An 11813-nucleotide genomic window follows, 5' to 3' on the forward strand; every position below is an offset into this window, starting at 1 on the left:
TAAATTAAATCATTATTTGACTCTGTGCAGCTCAGCTTGCCTGCACTGACTTATTCAGTGATGTGTTGATATGGTAATTTTGACATTTAAGAGAAGAATGCTGCAGAAAAGGTTGTGCAGGTGGCCTGCATAAAATCTGGAGAAAGGTGTGAAGTTTAGTGAATGTCATAACGCCTTGCTGTGTGCACTGTGGAGTTTGTCTGAATGCTGCTTAAAAAAGATGCAAAAGGATTATTCTATCTCTACTTTGACCTCATAAATGTCAGCAGTAAGTTGGCAGAAAGTTTGTTGATCATTACATAATTGGTCACATGCTGCTTGTATGTAACTTTGCACTGTTTGCAATAGTTTGTCATGTCTGTCAGTCATATCTTGTATATGATGTGCTTTTAAAGTTTGAGTCATGGAGAGATAAATTAAACTGAAACTCAAATTTTAATATGCAATCTGCATGACAGCTTTAATTCACTCTGAGATAAATATATCAGGATGAACATTACACAACTTATTTATACATTTTATTTGCTCCTTCATTCTGTTCAGTGTGAGGGTGGCGGTTGCCAAGGCTCATCCCAGCATGCATTGAACAGAAGCTTATAGAATACCCTGGACAAGTCAGATATCAGGTTACTCACTGTCTTACATGACAGCAACTTATCAGATGCACCTGACTCGTATGTCATTGAAATGTGGGAGCGAAAGCAGTGTCATAAGAGGGGGAAGGAAATGCAAACAGGGACAGGGATCCAAATCACTCTGCCTTTTTGTTAATGACAAAATAAAACCTCCTTCACAACATTTCATTTTCACATCAAATGCGTGTGCATCAAATCACATTTGATGGTACATTTATCTTTTCCAGCAGAGGGCGCTGTACTCAAATGGAAAAGACAACTTGATGTTACAGAGTTAATGCAGTACATTTATGGGGAAAATGTAATTGCATTGTCCTTATACACTGCACTGTTTAAAGTTTTTCACATAGGTGGCACATCTGTAGAGAGACGGTGGCTGTATTCACTGGCATTTTAATATATTGTTTAAAAGATAATTTCATTTTCTAAATCAGGGGTGTCAAACTCATTTTAGTTTAATCTGACCTCAAGTGGCCCAGACCAGTAAAACCCATTGCAAAGTAGCCCATAAATAACAACATCTCCAAATTTTCCCTTTGATTTACTGTAAAGAAAAACAAGCGCATTCTGAAAACATCCATTTATAGTACAGACGATGAACGGCGTGCAGGTGTCTGAAGATGAATACATACAAGTTCAACAATATGTCTCAGTTTTCCACATTTAGTCAGTCTGGCACTCACTGATATTACATGTGCATTATTTCATACATGTCCACTCCTGTGTAGTAATGCTGTCATCACCACACCAAACTGAAGTGGAAGATATTGAGGAAGCATGTGAAGTTATCCCCTGCCTCCCAAACCATTTACAAATGTAAAGTTTTTATTTGTGCCTTAGCAAAATGGTTCCACCAATATTGTTTTAAGAGAGGTCTGGTTAGAGTGGAATAGCCTCTGCAGCAGCAGTTTACATGAAGTAGGCTACTCACTGTTTAACTTGCCTATGAAACCTGGCACAAAAGTGCAGCAATAGGACTTTTAGGTCTGCAAAATCATCCAGTAGGCTGGACTGACAACCAAAAATGTATGTAATCGTTACACCTACAAAACACTAAAAGAAAGGACTGATGACTTTAAACCTGATATATTCTAACCTTATGTCATGTTTGTATTTAGCTTAGGGAATAACTGTGTGAAAGGGAATACCTGCAAATGTTTATGTTTTTGAATGTTTGCCCTTTACACTCAACTTATTTCCACACAGTCCCTAGAAAAGTAAGATTCAGCCCAATTTTTCACATCCCACATTTCCCCAGACCCTGCTCTTCTCACTGAGTACATGTAGTTACCTGTTTGGTTTAACCAAGACTGCATAATAATATTAGCCAAGTATTTGATGGAATATGATTCAGCAATGTAATTTTCAACCATATTTACATATGCTAAATTCAAGAACTAATGCCACTGGGAAAGTATCCAAACACAGCACACCCTTTCTGTGTGTAAAAACAAGTATGGGAGTCACCTCCTGTTCTCGTGATTACTCAGTGCTCATCAGGAGTGTCGAGGGAATCCCACCAAGCCAAACATGGACTCCACCCTTATCAGCTGAGACCAGACTCACAGAGTAAGAGGTTTCACCTCCCAAATGTCACCTACCATCCAATCATACCCTCACACTTACTGGGCGTCACATTTATCTGACCACCCATGACCAACAAACGTTAGGTGGGGGAGGGGGGGGGGGGTGTTTGGGGGGAGAGATATAAAGTGTTTTGAAGATAATAGTGCAAGCCTGGTTCATTCCCGCAGAGCTCCACAGGGTTTACCACCGAAGCAGACATGCAAATGACTTGATAAAATGTTCCTTGTGTTTTAGGACTCTGAGCCTAACGTGATTTATTTTGTATTTTTGTAAGCGATTCCAGACAAAAAAAAAAGAAGATGAGGTAAGGAAAAAATAATGATATAAATAATAATATAAATTGGCAATGGTTCAATACACAATGTGTGCTTGGTTTTCTATAATTATCTGAATTCTAATTCTATATCATTTCTGCTCAAGCCTGTGATCTAATGGAAAACAACAGTTCTGAATTTGTAATATGGAAACAAATCAACCAGGAGACCATGGTGAGTTTATTTCATTCCTCAAAGGTATTGTGTGGTTCTCAGCATTAAAGGATAACTTCAGCATTTTTCAACCTGGACCCTATTCCCCTGTCTAAACTGATCAAAGGGACTGATGTGAACAACAATTTCTGAAATTGTTCCAGTATTGAGGGAGTGGGCAGCAGCCGTGGAGCAAGCTGCAATGGAAGCACATGGGGCAATTGAGCACTGTCACTGTATGCCATTAAAAGAGGCTATTTTTGACTCAGACAGGCTCAGATTGTTATTTTAAGTGTCTCAAGTATCTTTTTACTTTTCACTTGATCCAGTCTGTTTGTTATTGCCTTTATAAGCAGGAGTCTTGTTCTGAAATATCACAAGAGTGTAATAACCAGAGTAGATTACAGAAAATGTATTTTAGTATTGTCTAGAAGATTTTCAATATCATGGATGATTATTTACCTAATTTCAATAATGTGGCTCAGGCCTTTGAATTTGATACTGTATATATTGTACATGAAGAGAGGACGAGGAGGGAGAGAAAAAAGGCAGCTTCATCCAGCTTCCATTACAGCTCATTCCCTGCCTGTTGGCCACTGTCGGCTCGCTCAGTACCAGACAAATTTCAAAAATTGTTGTCCACATCAGTCTCCTTGACCATTTTACATGGGGAAATAGGGTCGGGGTTGAAAAATGCAGACAATATCCTGTAAACATAGTGTGTATGTATTACAACTATGAATTGTCATTACATGTTGAACTTGCTGTCAAATTTACCCCAAACTGACACTGTGTTGAAATCTATTGCAAGTTGGTTGTTCTGCAAAACATGTTGTGACTGTTGCATGTTTAAAAGATTAGTTTTAGTATTCTGGATGTATGATTAAATGAAAACCTACCTTGGAAACTCAAAGAACATTTGACAGCACAGTAAAGTACCACCAATGTCAAATTACTGCCAGTCACTGCACACATTTCTGCTTGTTAAAATATCTAATGGTTAGAGAACTAAGAGTTGAATTCATTTGTAGTGGGGGCCTTCCTGGAGGAGTTCAGGGAGCAAATCATTGCTGGGGTGAGATCACCCGGAGCCATCATACAAGCCTGGATCTCACAGCAGCCGACGACCATCAATCAAACTTTGACACCACAGGAACAAATCAGGGAGCTGTTTCATGTCGTGGAAAATGGAACATCACAATCCAAAGTTTGCTTCTACCAGATACTTTCACAGGAGGAACCCGAGCTAATAGCTGATTTAGGTAAGCCAAACCTGTAAAATGGCATAGTAATACATGTTTTAAACACCAGCATACTGTTGAGGAATTCAATGTGCTATAACAAATGACACAATTGTGACAGTGGATAAAAAAGACGCTCCTGAATCAAAACAGCTGCAGTCATTTTTTAAACCAACATAACCAAAAAAAAGTAAAGAAACAAAAACAAGAAGTAGTCAAGGGAAGGTTGTAAAGTGTGTGAGGGTGATTAATGCAATTTTCCTCCACAATTTTTTTGTCATATTTGTTGAATGTGTCACTATATCCTGACAGTAGTACACATGAGACAATCTAATCAGTGCTCCTCATGGCATTTGCAAGAATCCACCACATCTGCTCTACCAACAACAGCACTGTCAATGTGTAGTGACAGTTTCAGCAAATATGATAAAAAGTAATGTTTATAAACGTTACCTACTGAACCTTCAAGCTACAGCACCCACATAGCCATGGGTGTGTCCAGATGTGGCACCTACATCTCAAACTGGCACACCCAGCATAATCATGACAAATGTAGAAGTTAGCTACAAATTTAAAAACAAAATCTCTATACTATAGATTTCCCTTGTCATCTGTCCCACCCATGGATATATTATAGGATCACCCATCTATGCCATGTTGCACCCTTGGGGGCGGGCCAGGCTGGGCTGCTGTGCCAGCTCATTTAAACTCCTTGCCAAGTTGCCCAGGGCTGATTCACTGACAGGGGCCCTGCCCTGGCCTCACGTTTCACCAACTTTTGATTGACAGCCTGTCACAGGCTGTGATATTAAGTCATTATTGTGACACCGCTGATGTTGACAAGCGGAACTGCAGTCACCAAGTGCACATTATGGACTTTCAGTTGAAGGCCCTGAACTGACTTGTACAGCAGATAAAAAGAGAAGCAGGCCTAAGACATTGTTTTCCCTCACTAATGGAGGTGCTGGACTCCTGTCCCAAAGACATTTTTCCAAAGATGAACAGTTGCGGGTCTGTGAACACAGTTATGTTCACAGACCCACTGAACAGTTTATGTCGGCTACTCTTTTATTTGAATGATGATTAAATTATTACATTGTTCAAGACCAAGCCTGCTGTCTTACTATGATGCTAGCATACTAGCTAACATTGATGGGACCTGCTGGTGCAGCCTATTGTTTAATCATCTGAGGGATTATGAACGTAATAATAGTTGAAAATGAAGCTGAACTTAGTTAATGTCACATTTTACTATGTTGATGGATAAATGATGCTTAGTGAATTTATGCAGGTGGAACACTGTCAATTAGTTTTTGCCATGTAGTGGCATTGTGCAAATAGCTCATAGGCTTAGCCAATAAAAATCAAAGCAAAACACAATTCATGGTTGTGTGGTTAGCCTACTCTAATATGTTCAGTGGGTAGACCATTGCAGTCGCCACCACTCCAGATTTGGTGCTGCTTTTATGCAACAGTTGCACTGTAATGCTGTTGGGGAAATCATTGCAGCATTAAATTAAGAAATAATGTTGCAGCTTGCCTCTGCCACCCTGTTTCTTGTAACTATCACATGTTGCTAATCATTATCAATAAGTAATCAAAACCAGTAGCATATTATGGATATCAATGTATGTTTATAAAGATAGACAATGTGCTTCCACTTCCCCCGTCTGTACAAAAATAAAGCCAAAACAGAGTGCAGCAATCTCTGCAGTAAGTCGCCATACGACCAATTACAAACAGCGCCGTTGGCTGCGAGCCCTTGATAGTGTGACGCAGGGATGATGTTTTTTGTAGGCTGATGCTGACGTTAGCACTGCCCTGGTTCCCTCCTCAAAAATTTTGGATTACTGCATAAAATAAGTTGGGTGGCAAACAAACGTTTATGATACTTACATGTTTTCTTCAGCAAGATAATCCTGACAAATGAACACCACTTTTATGATTTTTAAGATGTAAATGCGATTGCAAGTAAAAAGCTAATGGTAGGTTAAAAACGAACTACAACATGGTTGCAAGACTTAATGTTGCCACCACAGTGGGGCTGTAAAGCCATGTTCGGTGTGATGATGTTCTGCAGTCTCATTTAGCCAGCTGTTTATAACCAACGCATAAAAGTAAATAAATTCATGTGTGGGTTATTTACTAACAAATTTTAGTAGAGGTGAAAAAGGTGAAAATCTCTTTAGCTTGTGATAGTGGCAGACATTATTTTAGGAATCTAAACAATAACCCATTAAAAAAAAAACATTGATTTTAACAGGAGGGAATTGGGAGAGCAAAAGTGCTGGCTCATTTCCCTGGTTTTAGGACTCGATTCTATTCACATTCTTTCTATTCGCAAACAAAGCCAAACCCCCGACTAAGCTAGTTATACCCAAATTTATGAGAAAAATACAAACTTAACCATACATCAGTGTGATAAGAACTACCTAAAGTGGCAGAAACCGTCTTTTTTGACATTTTCATGTTTAATTTGGCCCACGTCCATCTGCTAACACAGAGGTGGCAGACTTTATGACCTATACTGCAGCCAGCCACCAGAGGGTGATAGAGATGTTTTGGCTCCACTTTTGGGGAGCTGTCATGTTGTCTATCTTTATGTAAAGTTTGTGATTGATACAATTTATAGTAGGCATATACTCTAAATAACATTTCAATGAGATGAGAGACAGAGTTCAGCAAAGAGAAGAGAGCGAAGGTTGCAGTGAGTGGGGATAGAGAGAGATTGAAAGAAGAGACAGGAAAAAGAAATGAAAACTTCTCTGACTGTATGCTGAAAAATTAGTGATGCACTGTCACCTGGCCAGTGTGAAGGAGTGTGTCTTACTAATAAATAAATAAATGAAATGTTGTTGTACTTGCTTTTATATATGTTTAATTCTGTCAATGCCTTGTGAAAAATGTCTGCTCTTAATATACTTCTCTTCCTTTTGGTGTCACTAACAAAGATAAACATGCTTGAAATGTGTTTTTCAAGTGGCTCTGCACTACCGTTCCACCCTCTCATATGTAGTCAAAAGATTTTTTTATGGCCTGGTTTAACATAATATAGGATACAGTTTGAAATGACAAGTGATATCCTGTCCATTTTCTTGATCAGCAGAGCTAAGACAACAGAACAGCAGGACGACCCAAACAGAACAGAAGTGGACAATGGAAAACAGCAAGCAATTAGACGACAAACACACAAAAGTCTACATAAAAACCAAAAGGGATACTATTAAAAGACAAAGAGAATTGACATGTCAGGTAATGGGGGAGGTTGAACAACTTCTGGAAAAGACACAAAGAGGGAGAAAGGAAATTGACTACCTAAAGACAAATACAGAGCAGCAACAGGAGGACATTGCCAGGCTGACAGCTGAAAAACATGAGCAAGACTTACTGATAAAAAGACTGAGATTACAGATAGAAAATGTTATTGAGAAACTCGAGGAGCATAAAAATGAAGCCGCTCAAGAAAAAAAGCAACTTCTAAAAATGCAGACTGAAATATACCAAGAGAGGGAAACTCTGGAAAAAAGTCGCAAGGAGCTCATGAATGAGAGACACAAGTTAGAAATGGTCAAGCATGATAAGACAAAATCACAAGAAAGCAAGGAACCTCAAAAACCCATGGAGCAGACAAAGAGAGAGCAGGAGATAACAGAGAGGCTGATAGCTGACAGTCTGCAGAGTCTAATTAAAAAAAGTAAGAAAATGATGCTTGAAGCAAAGCAGGAAAAAGAACAAATGGAGAAAAACATAGCAGACCTCAAGCAAGAGTTAAAGAGAAATAAAAAGGATATTTCCCAACATAAAGATAAAATTGAGCACATCAAACTTATTCTGAATGTAAGTACCAACACAATGAAGCAAACAAAAACTCAAAGAGCTGTTGAAATGCAGAAAGCTGCAGTCCCACAGATGGAAAGCAGAGAAAGACAGGAAGACGACGTAGACACATTTGACACTGTGAAGATTAAACTCTGCAGAATCCAGGAAGAGATGGAGAAACTTTGGGATGTGCTGGAAGATAGTGAACAACAAGTAGAAGTGACTGTGGGAGAGAAGCAGGAGCTAAAGACAGAGAGTGGTCGAAATGAAGATGTTACATCTGACTCCAAAAAGCAAAGACAAGACAAGGATGGAAGCATGAAGACAACACAGTGGGAACCAGAGATAAAGGCTGATCTGCAGAGGCAAAAACAAGACATAGAGAACAAGTTGGCACAAATCCAGTCTGAAAGAGATGAAATACAAAAAACCAAGGCTGAAATAAAAATAGAGAAAGAAAACATAGAAAGAGACAGGCAGTTAGCTAAAGCTGAAATGAATGCAATGAAGTGTGTGAGGGAAAATATCGAAAGGCAAAAACAGGAGCTGGATGACAAGTTACAAAAGACAAAGAAAGAGATAAGAGAGATGGAAGTGATGAGCTCTGAGATTGAAATAAAGAAAAAGGACCTAGCAAAAATGATTAGAGTGAGCAAGAGAAAAAGGGGAGAGATCAGCAAGATGGGGGAGGAGCGTGGACATGCTAAAGAAGACATGAAGGAAAGACAAGATAAGACTGAGGGGCAGGGGATGGAGTTGAATGTGGAGAACAGATCTGAAAATCAGTTTGAGGAAGACAACATGGAGACAAGCTCAAAGAATGAAGTGAACACTGGCATGAAGAGAGTGATCCTCGACATAGAAGAGATCAGAAAGATGCTGCGCAGGGTGAGAGAAGATACAGAGCAAAGCAGGAGGGACTGTACACAGGAAAAGAGCGAAATCCAATGGATGAATTTTCAAGTAAAAAAAAAGAGACGAGAGCTTGACCAACGGCTGGAGAAGACCATGAATGAGAGGGATGAGTTAGAAATCATGAAGGTAAAGATACAACAACACAGGAAGGAGGTTGAACAAAAACTGGAAGATACAATAACTACAATTCTGACTTTTGGGGAAATAAAAGCTTGCATAGAAACAGCTGCTGCAGAGATGAACACCACCAGGGAGGAGATAGTCAAAGCCCAAAGGTCGATGGATCAGAACAAGGAAGAGGTCAAAAACTACATGGTAAGTAAATCTTTTCTCTTTTTTACTTTTTAATCCTGGACCAGTAATAAGCAGTTTCTAATTTTAGCATGTCATAGCAGAAAGCAGTTGTATTTAATATAATGCGCATGGCTTTCTTTCTTTTTAGCTGTGCCAATTCCAGGGTCCAGGTTTTGTCACTGATCATGAGTTTTATACTTTAAAGAACAGAATAAAATGGAAGGTAGAATATAAAATAGAGCAAAAAAAGCTTTGACATAGAATTTCTGCAGAGTCTTTAACCTCCACGTCGTCATTCTTGCCTGATCACATTCTTACACTGTCATAAGTCACTCATTTTGGTTTGAATCAGCAGAAGAATCAACGTGGTCTCACAGATGAAAATGACCATGGCCTCCTACGCAATATGTGGTGGGGGCACATATTGTGTTAAAATTACATGGTGGCAGCACGTTTAGGCACCAAAACTACTTCGTTAGGTTTAGAAAAATATCATATTTTCAGTTAAAATACCCTAAGTACATCATGTAACTAGGGCTGAGCGATACTGAATATACCTCAAGTATTGTGGCTTATTCCACATCTGAATATATAAAATGACAATAACACAAACATCTACTATAAATTGTCATTTTTTAAAGCCACTGGTATGACACTCGCTTTGGTGTTTCAGTTCTCTTTCTCTCTCCAATGCCTGTATTCCTCTCGCAGGCACACATACATAAAGACTCACAAACATGATACCTTACACACACTCCTCCCATTTAGATCAGCTCCAGATCACAGCTCCAGACAGCTACTATTCTGCGGCCATGGAGCACCAGTGTGACTTGCACATATTTTAATATATGAACTGGAGAGCTGTTTGTTGTTTCCAATTTCCAGTGAATAAATCATCCATGTTTAATGGCACCGCTGTAACAGTTTAACTTGATGAGTTTAACAATAGTGTGTGAACAGATTGTGTGTTTCTGTACAAGCGGGGCTCCAACCCAGTGTTGCCAAGTCCGCTTATTATAAGCGACTTTTCTGTAAAGTCGCTTACAAATATTGGTAGTCGCGGGTCGCGTTTTTTTTGGGCTTGTTTCTAAAGTGTAGTTGCTTATTTGGGCTTGTTCCCAGCTCCATAATAAGTTGTCAAGCAGATATTTTCGATATGTTATTTAAACGTAGGATAGTTATCCTATCCTATCCTCCTAGGTATCCTAGCTGAGAGTGGGTGAGATGCGGGGTACACCCTGGACAGGTTGCCAGACTAAAGCCATATCGCCCGGCCCTAACATGTAACATGATGAATTGTGAAAGTAAGTTCAGTTAAAAGAAGTCAACATTGACTTTGTCAATGTTTCACACAAAACATTAACAGGGGTTTTCCAAGTCAAAATCTTGTGTTTCTTTGATCCATCCACCAGCCTCCTCCCCTGCGATCTTTCTCACCATTTATGCTACCTATGGGGTCATAACATTAACCAATGACCACTGTATGATGTTGTTGAACCTAGGGAATTTGTGTGTCCACCATAATCAATCAATTTTCAATCAATTTTATTTATAAAGCCCAATATCACAAATCACAATTTGCCTCACAGGGCTTTACAGCATACGACATCCCTCTGTCCTTAGGACCCTCACAGCAGATAAACAACACCATAACAATGGATCCCTTTTGACTTTCCACTTGTGGTGTTTTCAGGGTGCTGCCTGTGCCCGTGCCACCACAAAGTTAAAAGGTCTTGGCCATTTCCTGTATTTCTGTGAGTCCAGGTTGAGTAGAATAGAAGTCATCATCACTAAATATCACACTGCTGTAAATCCATGGATTGCACTGCCTAGATTATTGATACAGTCTTCATATCCTTTTTTTTTTTTATAACTGTAGGCGACTGATATTCTATCCTGACCATGTTTAGTCTAAACTTCTTAAAGATTCCTCCTGCACATACACCATTCTGCACAGTAAAGCTTGGAACATACAAATGAAGTAACAATACGTAAAACACATTTTTTGAGTAACATAAAAGCCAATGTGAGCTTAGCTGACTTGATCTATCTTGATCTTATGGAATATCACCAGACTTATCCTTTGACTTATGTAACATTAATATATCTCAAGTTTTTCCAAGCCATAAAATATTATTTCCCCACCCGATGAGGGCTTGGTTTGGAAGTAGCTCTCAGTACTGTTCCATTTAATTACATTTTGCATCTGAACTGAACCCATTCAAATCTTACATTAAATCTTTTTTGACTTTTTACTTGTTCTTTGTAAATATAATGCTAGAAAATAATTTAAAATCATAATGATTCTTTGCTTTGCTGTTGGTACAACAAAATAATATGTAAACAAGAAAATAACTACAGTAGCCATCCATCCATCCATCCACCCATCCACCCATCCATCCATCCATCCATCCCAGACTAGCTGGTCTTTGTTTATTGTTGTATCAGCACTTTAAAGATGATGATTAATAAATTATTAAATTACTTTATGCATTAGTTTCTTTTTGAACCAATACAGAATAAGTATCTGTAAAAAAAAAAAAAAGAAAAAAATAGACAATAGACATTCAAATCACATTTACAATAGCACATACTTTTACTTCGGTAACATTTTTTTATGCAAACCTTTACTTGTAGAGAATTTAACAGTCTGGTATTGTTTTTGCTTTAGTCATATATTTGAACACTTAATCTGACACTGCTTCCTGTCAGTGTGAGTTTGACAGTGTGAGTGTCTCTTTTACACCCATAGTTGTTTTACTGGGGGAAGTACTCAATCAATATAACTAATGATAATATTAATTAATTAAACTAAAAGTTCTTTGGATTGTTGACCTAGCATGGTCGCATGAGAA

At 38.6% G+C, this 11813-nt stretch overlaps 1 protein-coding gene across 4 annotated transcripts in view; it reads left to right on the top strand.

Moving 5' to 3' along the window:
• Positions 1–2365: 2365 nt before the first annotated feature.
• The window catches only part of LOC117270230 (uncharacterized), a 36760-nt gene continuing 27312 nt past the window's right edge, over positions 2366–11813 (top strand). The window contains exons 1-4 of one of the 4 annotated variants that reach the window (XM_078172209.1): positions 2366–2526; positions 2643–2710; positions 3721–3951; positions 7034–8979. In XM_078172209.1, coding sequence (XP_078028335.1) covers positions 2683–2710; positions 3721–3951; positions 7034–8979 — 2205 coding nt within the window. In that variant the 5' untranslated portion in view covers positions 2366–2526; positions 2643–2682. Of the gene's footprint in view, positions 2527–2642; positions 2711–3720; positions 3952–7033; positions 8980–10171; positions 10263–10651; positions 10713–11813 lie in introns of those variants that run through there. The other 3 variants (XM_078172210.1, XM_078172211.1, XM_078172212.1) reach the window with 3 other exon arrangements.

Source organism: Epinephelus lanceolatus, chromosome 11 (genome assembly GCF_041903045.1).
Source record: "Epinephelus lanceolatus isolate andai-2023 chromosome 11, ASM4190304v1, whole genome shotgun sequence".
NCBI classification, from domain to species: Eukaryota; Metazoa; Chordata; class Actinopteri; order Perciformes; family Serranidae; genus Epinephelus; species Epinephelus lanceolatus.